This window comes from Plecotus auritus (genome assembly GCF_963455305.1).
Source record: "Plecotus auritus genome assembly, chromosome: 1".
Taxonomy (NCBI): Eukaryota; Metazoa; Chordata; class Mammalia; order Chiroptera; family Vespertilionidae; genus Plecotus; species Plecotus auritus.
The window spans coordinates 203,474,476-203,489,855 of NC_137770.1; the positions used below are offsets into that span (position 1 = coordinate 203,474,476).

Consider the following 15,380-nt stretch of genomic DNA (forward strand, 5'->3'; position numbering starts at 1 on the left):
AAACTAAAAATGGAACTCCCATTTCACCCAGTGATCCCACTTCTAGGAGAATATCCCAAGAAAATAGAAACACGAATAAGAAAGGATATATGCACCCGTATGTTCATAGCAGCACAATTCACCATAGCTAAGATTTGGAAACAGCCTAAGTGCCCATCAGCAGATGAGTGGATTAAAAAACTGTTGTATGTCTACACAATGGAATACTACGCTGCGGTAAAAAATGAGTTCTTACCATTTGCAACAACATGGATGGAGATGGAGAGTATTATGCTAAGTGAAATAAGCCAGGCAGAGAAAGATAAATATCACATGATCTTACTCATTTGTGGAATATAATGAACAACATAAACTGATGAACAAAAATAGATCCAGAGACAGAGAAACATCAATCAGAACGTCAAACCTCAGGGAAGGTAGGGGACAGTGGGGGTAAGGGGGAGAGATCAACCAAAGGACTTATATGCATGCATATAAGCCTAATCAATGGACACAGACAACAGGGGGGGTAGGGGCATGAATGGGAGGTGGAGGGTAATGGGGGAATAAAAAAAAGAAAAAAACAAAAACAAAAACGACTTCTGGTATAAGAAGGCAAAGCAAATGTTTCATCGTAAATAGTGCATTACAAATTTGTACATAAAAAAACTAATAATACACACACATTTTCTGATGGGAGACTAAGAAGAAAAACTTTATGAAACAAGGCAAATATTTTATGCCAGGTGATTGACTGAAATTTCTAGAACAGTTTTATCCCCAATAATATGATAATTGATACCATTGCATGATCCTCATTAGAGTATAGAGGTAGAGGAGATAAGTTCAGTATCTGAATCATATGGTTTCTTCGACTTCAACCTCAAAGAGTGCATGCTGGCTTAATAAGAGAGACAGTTTTTACATGTCCTCCAGAAGTGGTAAAGAACATGTCCTTTATGGTCAGATTGATCTGGAATTTATCCAGACTGCCACCCCCCAAATTTATGACTTGGAATACATTAATTAATCTGCCAAAACTGATTACATCAGTAAAAATGGAGAAAGTACTAGCATCTATAGCACAGGTTTGGGGGAAGATTAAGGTAAATGATATGTAAGCATTTGGAATATTTTTCTGATTATAAATAATACACAAAGAGGTAACAAGTCTTATTACTTTAAACAATTCAAGATTCCTCTATCCATTTATTCACTCATGCATTCAATATACATTTAAAGAATACACACTCATTCATTAAGTTATATGTAGGAAAAACCTGTAGTTAGCACATATTCTATACAACATACAAGGTTGAATGGCACATGCATCTGCTTCAGGAGGCTCATAATGCAACGCAAGAGACATGCACGTAAATGGATGTGAAAGGGCTCAAAATGATATGACCAAAGGGCCATTCAAGTCTTGAAGAATTCTATGTTGGATAAATCAATGTTGTAATTTAGCCACACAGTGGTAAAGGTAGTAGGGGCAGGATAAATGATGTCCAATATTTATACCTGTGTCCCAAATTGCAACAAAGCGGAAAAATCTGGGCTTTGGCCAGCATTTTTTGTATCAGAAAAAAAAGTTACACACTCCTTACTCTTATAACAGAAATATATTTATATGTCTTAATTTATATTGAAAATAGAAGATCATTGGAGTACTTCATATGTGAGTCTTTACTGTTTAAATCTGTGCTTTCTATTTTTTTATGACATCTTCACATATGTACTATCTTGAATATACACTACCCTCATATACATTCCTAACAGCTCTTGCCATCAGGTACACATAGAACAAAGAATTATAACCAGGGAAACAACTTAAGGGGGTGTTTTTCATTAAAAGGACTTGAAATCTTCATCAAACCATCACAAGTTAATATAGATACAATGCAATAGGACATATTTCATATTTCATAATATAGCAAAGTAAATGTTTCCCCCCAAGCACATTGACAGTACATTAAATTTTATTTTTCAAATAAATATAAGAATCCAAGTTTAAGAAACTAAATAAATTTATATCACAAAAGTTTACTTTTGAAAAGATAATTCAGGAATGTTATGTCTGATGCTATTCTTCTCATCTAAAATGCAAATATGATATAATCTACTGAACTGAGAAATAACAAGTATCATACCATCCTCATTTATGCATAAGTATGAACTGATACTGATTAGCTCTCTGTTTTATGGTTTGGTTGGGCTGATGAACACTCCTTTGTGCAGTTTCCAAAAGTAACTCATAGACTAAAATATGCCTGACCAGTGTCCAGTTAAATCCATGACTTGGGAAATTTATAAACTCTAAGAGGATTTCTTTCAGGTAACTCCACATTGTACAGCCCATAAATTTGGACAAGAAAATTAACCCTCCTCAGAATGTGTCTTTTAATGTCGGACTCTATAGTTATAAGCCACTTTCTAGGAGGGAGAAATTACATTTTAAAGTAATGTAATTTCTTTAAAGAAAAAGAGAAATGACATTTTAAAGTATTCAGATACAAGGAAAGTCTTTCTTCAACTTTTCTTACCTTTTCTTTTGGTATATGCTAGCTTTACCTTCATAATGGAAATATTTTATTCCTTCACATGTTTTTGTATTTCTTGTTTTTAGGGATTACAGGTGACTGGAAGAATTACTTCACAGTGTCCCAAAATGAGAAATTCAATGCCATTTATAGGAAGGAAATGTCTGGAAGTACACTTCAGTTCCGCACAGAGCTTTGAAGGTTGTACACTGCAAATCTGAAAGAACTGACCTGTAATTTGTTGAAACAAGGATAGTTGTGATTTGATGTGGGCAATCAAATGGGGTTTAAAAGGAAAAAATGTGCTTTTAAAACTTTGATTTTCCAGTGTCATTAATCAGTTCCCAGTTTTGCTCCTGATTCTGAGCTTCCGAATTTTGTAAAGTTAAGATCAATAATTACCTTTTTTGTAGACTATTCTTGCCTTTTCCTAGTACTGCCAAGAAAATATTTATCCTACTCAATCTCCATATATTTGGTCTAAAAATTACGTTTCCCTCCCTATTAACATGGTCCAAGAAATGTTGTTTGCACACTGACACCATCTTTCCTAGCTCTGCCCCTGTTTCCCTTTGTTGAAAACTTGATTCTGGGCACACTGTTTTCTGGGTTTCAAGATGTTCCCTGAGTCACTGCTCATGGCCTTGCAGTGTCTCTATTTTGATAACATATTTAATGCCCCAGATCATGTAGTTTAGATTTTGGAAATGTGTGTGTCCCTAATCTAAGTACACATCCAAGTTTCTAATTTCTGAGTTTACGAAGGTGAAAGGTCATTAGTCTCCCTTGGGCTCTTTCCTGAGAACTGGGCATCTACTCTGAGACCCTGACTGGGGTCTGAAACCTGTTTTCTGGGGGAAAACCTTCCTAGATCTTATCAGCCTCTTCTTAACTTCTGAGAATTGCCTATTGTTGGGCTCTGATCTCCATTTGGGAACTTCAGTTTATTTCCTCTTGTTTCTGAACAGGTTTGGATCCCTTATTACGTCAGAAAAGATCATAACTAAGGCTAAAATTTCCCAATCTGGTGTCTAAGGGATGTTCTCTAGGCTGAATATCCACTATGCCATACCCAACGTCCCTTCTTTCTACTATCTCTCACTATACCTCTCAGTTTGGGCTCTTCAATATGTTTCCTAGGAACATTTATTTGTTCCTCCTTTGCCTTGGAAGTAATTATTTCTATCTTTCTGTGCAGCAAGATTTTTTGCCTGCAAGTCATATTTCATGTGCCAAGTTAAATGCCAAGCCCAAGTTCCCAAACTCAAGCTTGGTTCAAATGCCCTGGGCACTTATTTGTTTTTGGGAGGAGTTCTGACACATGACAGACACCCTGAGCCACAACTGAGATGGCTACAATAACTTGGGTACAATATTTTGCCTTTATAGCCAAATCTCTGCTGTCAGCCACTGCACCTGGAATAGCTCTCAAGCTTGTAACTTGTCTTTCTCAACCCCAGTAGGGGACTGATCTAATGCCAACTGCAAAGCTTCTAGGAGTGGTATAGCTATGATCTTAGAGATAATTGTTTTGACATTTATTACCTATCTTATGTATTATAAATTATTTCAGGGAATGAAATGTGTGTGCAAGTTCCTTAAAAACATGTTTAATTAATCTTGAATAGCTAAGGGTATTGTGGAACAGTTCCAACTTTCTAGAATATTCTTGCCAACAAGGAGGTAAAGCCAATCATGTATCCATTTGCTTTATTATCTTTATTAATAATAAGCTAATGTGGTATGGACTTCTGATGCTATGATATATATATATATATATATATATATATATATATATATATATATATATATATGAACTAGCCTTTAATCTGTGTAATAGATTGGCTGCACTAACTGCCTCCACTAGCAGGATAAAATAATTTCCACTTTTCCTAGTTGTCCTTTGTGGAAATATGTCTCTGTAACTGGACTTTACTCAAAAAAACTGAGTGATCTTTAGCTCTGCTCCAGGTAGTTTTCTAGGCATGGTGGATAGAGTGGAGAAAACAGTAGAATATAAATTGTCCTTACATTTCTTACAGGTCGCTGCCTCTTATTCATGTTTTTTCTTTTCTTTTCTTTATTGCTTAAGGTATTACATATATGTCCTTATCACCCCATTGCCCCCTACCCCCTCACTCATGCCCTCACTCCCCTGTTGCCTGTGTCCATTGGTTAGGCTTATATGCATGCATACAAGTCCTTTGGTTGTTCTCCCCTCCTTACCCCAACCCTCCCCTACCTTGCCTTTGAGGTTTGACAGTCTGATCAATGCTTCTCTGTCTCTGGATCTGTTTTTGTTCATCAGTTTATGTTGTTCATTATATTCCATAAATGAGTGAGATCATGTGATATTTATCTTTTTCTGACTGGCTTATTTCACTTAGCATAATGCTCTCCAGTTCCATCCATGCTGTTGCAAATGGTAAGTATTCCATTGTGTAGATGTACCACAGTTTTTTAAACCACTAATCTGCTGTTTCCAAATCTTAGTTATGGTAAATTGTGCCGCTATGAACATAGGGGTGCCTATATCCTTTCTCTTATCCATGTTTTAATCTCTGATTCAGACGGCAACATCCGGGTTCACTCACTCCTCAGGTTACACTGCACAGTAGAACTCCCATTAGAATTCCAGCTTTAAAAGTACTGAATATCTTTTGTAACTATTCAGAGAACTGCCACCAAATTAATTTCCCTGAAACAGTGAATTTGTCATTATTCCCCCCTCCTAGTAATCATTGCTATAATTAAAAAACAACAACACTTAGATTAACCTCATTCTATTTCTCTCTAACCCATGGCACCTGATATGAGGACAGTAATAGCAAATATGTGGCAATGATGTGATTACTCCCTCTTTCATGGCACCTCACTAATCAATTCAAGGAATTGTTTTTTTAAGAAGCCAAAGTATGGCTTAAAAAATCTTTTCATGGTGACATTCAAAGCAAGTATTGGAACTTGTTTAGAGAACCTATTGTAATAGGTACCTATTATGAATCTTTGTCATTATTGGTAAAAGGGAAAAAGGCAAAAAGATGCTTAAGGGAACAGTATCTTGGATCATTCTTTAGTGAGATACTTAAACTTTAGAAAACCAAGTAAATAACGTTTTAGTTTTCTCATCTGTAAAATTAAGTAATTGGTTTGTATTTCTTCCACATCCTAAAATTGCCTGACTACATTTGCTTTCTGCATCCTGACAATAGTAATTAAATAGTTTTCACATGTGTTAACATGTGTACATGTATATATGCAAATACATGTTTATATGTAAATGTATACACATATCCCATTGGTTCTGTTTCTTTGATGAATACAGTACATATTCTAAACTTTATCGCTGTTCTATGTTTTCATTAAAGTTTTAGACCAAGTCATTTGATCATTCACAGTTATTGGATAAGTATTGTGAACTTCCAATGGATTAGAAGTATTTAAAGCTATAAGAGTCCTTCCCCATAACTTTTCTATCAGATAGTGTGAAACACAAAGCATTCAAACTTATATGCCAACATCTATTAGCAAGGAGGCCAAAATATAGCCATATCTCCTTGTTCTCTGCCCTATTAAACACTCTAAAATACTTGTCATGAAAGATGCTCCTGAGTGAGATGGAAAACTGTACTTAAGAGTAGTGAGAATCTGGTGACCAGGTCAGAATTCTACTGGTAGGGCATCATTCTAATTGTCTGGTGATCTTAAAGGTTTAGCTGTAGTGCCTTTAAAAGAATGGCAAAATGACTCTACCAAGACTTATCATCTAATCTTTAATTACCAATGCTACATATTTGCTTAAAGCAAATTATTTAACCTTATAAACATTTCAAAAGTTGGAAAATGCTATTAATTAATATATACTGCTTCCAATTCATTATTTCTGATAAAGTTTTTTTTATTGTGTGCTTTAAATAAATTTTCATTAAAACTTTGGGATTTATAATAACATGTTCCATCTGACACTTCCACTTATTTGTAATGCCAGTCATATTATCACATGAGTTACATCAGATTTATTTTTATTAGCATTTTATTATTTTATGGAAAATAACATCATGTAAATTCAGATAAGATGTAGGACTCTACAATATTAATAATCCATCATCAATATCATAGCTTCTCCTTTGCAGAATATGCAGAATTATAAGCCAATTGACTTAGTACTTTTTACATACATTGGAGAAAATATCAAGTGCTCTCAAATTCTAAGGACAGTGTATTGGTCAGCATTCAACTTGACCCTTTAAAGAAAAGATTATACAAAAAAATTTGTTATCTTAATAGATGAACAGACCTTGAAGAAAAAGAGAAATGAATAGATTTGCCATTTACTAGACCTCAGTAATACTTGTATTTTTATTGTCTAGTCTTAGTGGCATTTAAGTGCAAAGGTTTATGGGTCATACTGCAAGGAATTCCTGGGGTCTGTAAAGGTTGCTTCAGAGGCTGCCAAGGGACTGGAGATGTGGAATAGAGGTGTTGGGCATTTGCCCCCCACCCTCTGGTTCCAGATACACCAGTTGTACTTTTTTGTTTTTTTAACAAAGCTTTTATCTAGAACAGTTTTAGAATTGTAGAATTATTCTCAAGATAGTACAGAGGATTCTTGGGTACCCCACACCCAATCTCCCCTACTAGTAATATTTTACGTTAATATGATATATTTGTCACATTTAATAAACAAATATTTGTACATTACTATTACCTATAGTCCGACATTGTTTAGATTTGCTTTGTTATTTTATAATGTCATTTTCTATCCCAGGACCCCATTCAGGGCAACATGTTACGTTTAACCATCTTGTCTTCTTAGTTTTCTCTTAGGTGTGAAAGTTTCTCAAACTTTTCTGTTTTTGTTCTTTTTTTTTTATAATCTTGATACTTTTTTGAGTTAGCTATTTTGTAGAATGTCCTTTATATGGATATATGTGATACTTTTATCATGGCTATAATAGGATAATGTGTTTTTGGGAAAAAGACCATAGAGTTAAAATACCATTCTCATCACATGACATCAAGAATATATACTAACTATATGACTTACCACTGTTGATGTTGATCTTGATCACCTATTTGAAGTACTGTTTATTAATGTTATTCTTTGTTTTTCTTTCCATATTATTCACTTTGGAAGAAAATCACAGTCTGTAGCTTAAACTTAAGAAGCATGGAGTGATGGTTTACCTTCTGAAAGGTGGACATTATTTAGAATTATTATGCTTGGGATATGTTTTAAAATTCTCCTGCTATTTATTTATAATTGATTTATTTATATTAGTAAGGACTTATGGATAGGTATTTTATACTTTTTGTTATAATTCAGTAATACTGTATTTTCTTGCTCAAATTTTTCCAGTTTTGTCCATTGAGAACTCTTTAATTTCTTGTTCGATGTTGTTAGCTGGCTTCAAAATGTACATATATTTTGCAAATTACTAAGAGTCAAAGAAGTTTCCGATTTCATTAACATATATACCATATATCAATTGTATAGTATAAAATTAAATAATGTATGTGAAATAATTATTATATTTTATATCTTGTTAACATTTGCATTGATCGTTTATTAGATGCCAGGCAATCTTATAGAAGTACAAGTATACCTGTTATACAGTGAGGAAACTCAAACTTTTCGCTAAGCTTTAAATCTAAGCCTATTTAACTCCAAAATGTCATTCTCAACTGCTGTATGACCCTGTATCTAATTATATGTAAATAATATCCTTCAAATATTAGATATTAGATCACTTCTTAAAACACTACCATAAACATAATTAGGTAATGGTGTCCAAGATGACGATGTAAAGGTTTCAAGCTCCATCCACTCTCACAGCCCAGCTGTTGAAGGGACATTGCCTATAAACTTGTGAAGATTAAATTTATTAATGCTTTCCTTCTATAAGCTATGTCATGTTGTTCCTTGCCATGTTTAAATAAAGATGACAATTCCATAGTTCAAGCTCATATGGGGTAATGTAATTTTTGAGTGTTGACTTAAACACTACTAATTTGAAAGAAATATCTAAAAAAAAAAGTCTGTTGAAATGCATTAAGTTCAAGTAAATGACTAATAAGACAGCTTGTGTAATGCACCATATTTATAAGATGAGGACTGACTGTACTCTGTTCTGTTCTCTCTTATTCAGGGAGGGAGAGAACAAGCTGCCATAAATATTGTGGAGAAACTTCTCATGCAACTTTAAATAGGGGTAGGGAGGGGGAAGGAGATAGAACAAAATATTTTCTCACAACTTGTGTTGTCTCTATTCCCTTCCTCCAGTCTTATTAGCAGGAGTACCAAACTTCCTGAGTTTACTGAAAGCTTATATCAAGAAAACAAGATTCTTGTGGTTCTCCTTGGAGATTCTGATAAGATAGCCTGGGACAGGATGCTCCAAATTATGCATTTTACATAAACATCAAAGCTAATTCAATGACTATATTATCTGTTGCTATTTCCAAGTGATGAAGGTTAACTATTCTTATTTTAAAAGTAACTGCCAGGTAGATGGATGGATGGATAGATGATAGATAGATAGATAGATAGATAGATAGATAGATAGATAGATAGATGATAGATAATAAACACATATAATGACTCCCAATACACTTCTTTTGTATTTGAATTTATCTTTAGAAATGCAAAAAAAAACATTAATCAAATAAAACTTAATTTAAAAAGAGGAAGGAAGTCCAGGGAATTATAGAGCTCAACTCTGGGCCTTTGTCCAACATGCACTGTTTTAAAATAAAAGAAGTGGGTGACTTTTCCAGTACAGTTTGCAAACTATTTGTTAGCTTAAAGAACTGGTGTAGATTTAATTTCATTGAGAACTTTTTTGCTTAATTCCTAGTAATTATACCTTCCATTGAATTAAAGCTAAGCCTTTAAATAGATTAGTATGTGGGGAAACTATATTCTGCCATTGTTTTGCCCGAATTCTTATTGACATATTTTGGGCTCTTAGGTTCGAAGCACACTGGGTCTGTGCAACAAAGCCAAAACACAAAAAGAATAAACCAGGAAAAGGCAGAAATAGAATATACAGTAATTACATATAGAGTAAAATCTTGTCAAAGCAGCCTGTTAGTGAAGGCATAGTATTTGAGTGGTACAAAACTTCTATCCCAATACCTGAATTTTCTTTTCTAATGCACTTTTACAATTTTTTTTTTAAGTATAGCACACACACAGACTTGTGTACAAACCTTAAGTAACCCGATAAATCTTCCCAAGTAAACATATCTGGGTAACCAGATCCATATCTTAAGAAACAGGTTAATACCAGTCTTCCCCTCCCTTGTACTCCCATAGAGATACCCAGTTGAAACTGTACAATTTACTAAAAACAAGTCCTTTCCTCACTGTGCTGTAGCCAGCTTTGGTATAAATCAGTTGTTCATATATGCGAAAGAAACCCATATAAAATGGATTCCTCCATTTTATTCTGTAGGTCTATTTTTCTATTCATGCATCAACAATGTACTGCTTTAATTAATATAACTTAAAATATAACTGAGAATCTGATAGTATAACATCTCCAGTTACACTTTTTCTTCAAGGTTTCTTTGTCAATTATTGGCCTTTTGCATTTCCATATACATTTCAGCTTGTCAATTTCTGTTTTTAAAAATTCTATGAATTGTTTGGGGATTACATGTAATATATTAATCAAGATGTGACATGTGTACAACACACTGTTTTATTGGGGATTTCTCCAATTTTTTTACTTTAATAATTTTATCAATGTGAAAATATTACATAATTTTTGTCAGAATTTTTATATATTGTATCTATCTGATATCATTTAAATAATGTCTTCTTTAAATTTTATTTTTAATTAATTAGTTTGTTTATTTAATACTCACCCAAGGATATTTTTTCCATTGATTTTTATTTATTTATTAATTTTTTAATTTAAATTCTTTATTATTGAAAGTATTACATATGTTTCCTTTTTTCCTCCATTGACCCTCTCCCACCCGCCAGCACATGCCCTTACCCCTCTACTGTCTGTGTCCATTGGTTATGCTTACATGCATGCATACATGTCCTTTGGTTGATCTCTTACTCCCCTCCCCCTTCCACTCTCCCCTGCCTTCCCTCTGAGGTTTGTCTCTATGTTTCTTTTTTTTTTTTTTCATCAGTTTACATCATTCATTATACTCCACAAACAGAGAGAGTGAAAGGGAGAGGGAGAGAAAAGAGAGAAACACTGATGTGAGAGAGAGAGAAACACTGATGTGAGAGAGACACATTGATTGGATGCCTCCCGCACCCGCTCTGACCAGGGTTGGGATGGAGCCTGCAACCTAGGTACATACCCTTGATCAGATCGAACCCTGGACCTTTCAGTCCTTGAGCCTGTGCTCTAACCACTGAGAAAACTGGTCAGGGCTTTGAAATTTATTTAATAATTTTTGTTGCTGGTACAGAGAAATGCAACTGATTTTTGTTTTTAACCTTATATGCAGAGGCCTTACTGAATTAATTTCTTAATTTTAATAATTTCTCTGTAGATTCTGTCAAATATTTTTTACACTATCATGTTATCTATGAGTGATATCAGCATTTGATTCTTTCTTTATAAACTTTATGTATTTTTCTTTATCTCTTAGTGTGCTGTCTAGGACTTCTAATACAATATTGAATAAAAATAATCAATTGATCACTCATGTTCTTTTCTGCCTTTTACTCTTGCTTATTTACTTTTGATTTTTTTTCTTTTTCTTTTTTCATTCATTTTTATTTTTATTTTTTTATTTTTTTTTTCAAATTTTTATTAAGGTATTATATGTGTACATATCTTACCTTTGCCCCCCCCCCTTTTTTTTTTCTTTTCAGGCAAATTAAAGCCATTTTCAGAGTCATTGTTGTCTGGGACTCGATCACTCTTTCCTTCCACCCATCAAGTAATTCTTAAGATGGAAGCTTTGATCATTAATTTTCCACTAGTTTTCTAATATGTGTATTTAAATACAATTCACTTGAAAACTTCTTTATCTGTACCCTACAGCTTTTGAAGTGCCATAGTTTATTACCATTTAGTTAAAATATATAGTTTAATGTTCACTGGAATGTTTTATTAGGTTTCTAACTTAATTCCACTGTCATCGAAGACCATACTCACTCTGTCTGGTTTTATTCCTTTGGTGTTTACTGACATTTTCTTTATATCCAACCATTCAACCTTTGAAAGAAGTAAATCTCACCATGGCAAGACTCCAAAAAACCCAAATGGAAAGCAATAAATAAAATGCCAAAAAATGAATGCTTTTCTAGAAGTAAAAAAACGTTCCCAAGACTAAGAGCTATGCCATATAGTTAAAAGGAAAACTGAAACAGACCCATAATAAAGCCTGTATCTGCAGACCTCCCCCCACCCCCCGCTCCCCCTCGCACCACCACCACACACACACTGCCTGATTCCCAGTACAACAATGCTTCTGATGCTTTCTCACTGAGCTCCAGAGGACATCTTCTCAGGCTGGGCTTTGCCATCTTTAGGTTTAGTCACAAATCTCAAAATGATAAAACTGAGTTCTGGGGTGGGTTTGGCGGGCAGTAAGCAGATGAGCATTGCCCAGTGGTAGTGAAGACGCTTCTCCTGGGATTTCCTCAAAGTGAAGGTGGCTTGGTTGTTTTAATTCTGAATTCCTATTTTCTCCTTTGCTCACTCTGTCCCTGGAGAGTTGAAGTGTCTTAGCTAACCAGTAAATTTGAGCAACTGGCTGGCATGCTCTGCTCATCACTACTCTTCTCCTGGGAGTGGCATGAGCTCTTTCTTGAGGGATAACTCCCTTCTAACTCTGGGCTTTAGAATAGCTCTCTTTGGCTGAGACCTGAAGTCATATTTTCCAGCTTGGCCTCTGACAATAATGATGGTAATAATTTGACTCCATTTTTATTTTGTAATTTTATAGAGAAGCTGGGCCAGAAGGAGTAAGGCTAATGGGTCCCCAAAGGACCCATGTATGCTTGGGCTGAGAGCACTGAAAAATGAAATAGGTAAAAAATTTTTAGGTAACTCATACACAAGGAGAGACTTTTGCCATGGGAAAGCGTTTAGTCTGCTCCTTAAACTTTAGTATGTAGGGAGAGATTTTTTTACCTTGGTGCTTTAATAAGGATTATATTGGGCCAGTCTTGATCCCTGCAGCCTTGGTAAGAGGCTTTATATCAATCATATGGTAGTGGCCATGGATGTAACTTCAACTTATGTATGATTTAACTGTACATGAGTGGAGTTTTTTAAATAGAGTCATAGAAAAGGTGGTGTAGTTCATCAGAATGGCCTTGATAAGAGCTTGGAGAAGACCCAGCCAAAAGGTAACTAAATGAATAGTCTTAGAGAATGCAAAGGTGTCTGCAAAACAGTTTGCAGATACCAGTAGAATTTTCTCCTTTGCCTTGTTAAAGTCAGGGATTCTATTATAAGCACAGATACACAAGAGCACCAAAAACAGAACTCATCAAAGCATGGCGTTGAGGCCCTTTCGCAGGCCCTGTTTATTCTCAACTGGAGTAGCCGAGGCAACGTTCCATATAGTGAAAAGAGTCCTTAAGGCCTTTTAATCACTGGTAGGCAAAACATTACTGGCTGCTTCTAAACTGCAAAGCAGTTGAGTTTCCTGTGTATTACAGATACCAGGTGTAGTAGGTTCTATTAGTAGGATCTAGACAGCAGTAGAACCATTAACCCAATCTTATTCTGTTCTTACAGCCAAGCCGACTGGGCTTACAAATTCTTTGACCTTTTTAATGTAATCCATATCAGAAACTTTCCTTAGGTTTTCTGAGACTCTGAAATAGGTTCCATTCTAATGACTAAAAATTTAGGCTACAATGCAAAAAAAAAAAAAAAGCCTTGACTCTACTAAATTACTAAAACTCCATTTGGCTGTGACTGGTGAAAATTAGAAATTGAAATACTCTGCATTATGCACTTCTATTTCGCAAAGGCAAGACATTTTTATTTGGGTTTTTGGTTTCTTTGAACTTAGAGTTGCAATAAAATTTAATTTTTAACTTCCCTTAGGAACTTGATAAAGAAAGTGAGAACACAGACAACTTTAGGATATCTTTATGCTGTTAGCATTTAATGATTAGAACTTTTTTTTGCATTTTATTCCAATAATACTATTTAATTTCATTGCATAATCTCTGATAATCTATTTTGATCAGCAGGGCTAGACATAATTTGATTGAGAAATGAATAGGGAGTAAATTATAGAATGGCTTTTAAGTTGACTTAACTAATGTGCTGTTTTGAGTCATTTTATGGGAAAAATCTGACTACCCACCAGCAGTCCCAGAAGGATAGACTGGTATTGGAAGAGTGAAATGGCAAAGTTGGTGCCCAGATAGTTCTGATTTAAACTAATGATCTCATTCCTCAAGGGTAATGACCTTATCCCTGGTTAATCACAGTTTAATGGTTAAGCCAGTGAATAAAGAAAACACATATTGAAAGTGTGTTAGTGAGGAATGCTTCTTCCACCTACTTTGTTTCCTTTTCTTGAAAAAAACTCTGTTATTACTCCAGGCTTCTTCCTCTACTTTACTGACTCTAACACCAGTGAGGTTAAGTCAGTAACCAATTAGCAAATTTGAAAAAAATAACTGGGCACGCTCTGTTCAGCTGTGCTTTTATACCAACTGACAGCTTTTCTGGCCACTAAAATATTCTACTTCACTCCTCCAGGTGTAGACCCCACATATAGACATGTAAACTACCCCAGTTCGGAATTACTTAGATCTAAGTCTACCTAATTTTGAGGTCAGTATTAACAAGCTGATCTGTCCAACAAACATAAAATTAAATTCACTGAATGGTTTCAATTAGTAATAAAATTAATTTGGCTTTTATCTTTACCTTTTATGCCCTTTCTCAGAACATGGATGGAAAAATGGGGGTTCTCTTTATTGAGATCTATTCAAAGACCTTAATATCTGTTTTCCAAATTTTGCCAAGCACAACTGTTAAACTACAATCCCCACATTCTCTACTGTCCTCTTTCCCTAAATAGAATTTACAGTTACATATCTAATGCACAAAATTTATATCAGAGCAATGAAGCTAGCTAACTAGTTCTCTCAGTAGCATTTTATTGATTGGATCATCTTTCCCCCATTGATTTAACAACCCTGTATTCTATTATGAAAATATACACATACACACACATTTCTGGATTGATAGTGAAAATACAAAGGAAGTTGAAGTCTTAAGCCATGAAATAGTTTACATATATACATAATGTGTTTATTATATTTATTATGTGATTTTTCTCTGTTGAAACACAAAGCACTTTTATTAACTTCTTGTTATTTCTTACCACTCTGAATTATGTACTGATACATAAGTAATTTAATTGCCTATAAATGACAATATATCTTATCCATTTTTCCAGTTCCTACCCAGTAAAGTCACAAACTATGTGTTCTCTGAAGTGTTGTTGAACATATTCATGTAAACTGTAATGCTCTATGCAAATATAAATTGTAGAAGTGATTATGGGTATTGGTAACTTTTTTTAAAAATTTTAGAATGTAAGACAATTGCTGCTTTTTGGGATACAAATATTTTCAAACTTTATATCAATGCGGGTGATAAATGGGTCTGCTTATAACTTGCAGGTTGGAAGTTTTATCTCCTGAGTTTATTAATAGTTTTTTTTAAGGTAAGATGATGATACTAATATCTCCCCACATCTTTCTACTAAAAGGGGCCTCTATCAAATGGTTATATAGGTAGACAGTGAATTTAGACTGATAATGTAGTTTGTCTAGCTACATCTGCATTGGCAGTGAAGGATTTAAATATCCCTTCCCATGTGTGGGTGCATGTAGCTTACCAA

The 15,380-nt window shown here is 34.4% G+C and overlaps 1 protein-coding gene across 2 annotated transcripts in view; it reads left to right on the top strand.

Moving 5' to 3' along the window:
• LOC308246326 (sulfotransferase 1B1) overlaps nucleotides 1-15,380 on the top strand; it is a 56,577-nt gene that overhangs the window by 18,873 nt on the left and 22,324 nt on the right. Inside the window, exon 7 of one of the 2 annotated variants that reach the window (XM_080664485.1) lies at nucleotides 2,606-2,720. In XM_080664485.1, coding sequence (XP_080520611.1) covers nucleotides 2,606-2,718 — 113 coding nt within the window. In that variant the 3' untranslated portion in view covers nucleotides 2,719-2,720. Of the gene's footprint in view, nucleotides 1-2,605; nucleotides 2,838-15,380 lie in introns of those variants that run through there. The other variant, XM_080664486.1, reaches the window with a different exon arrangement.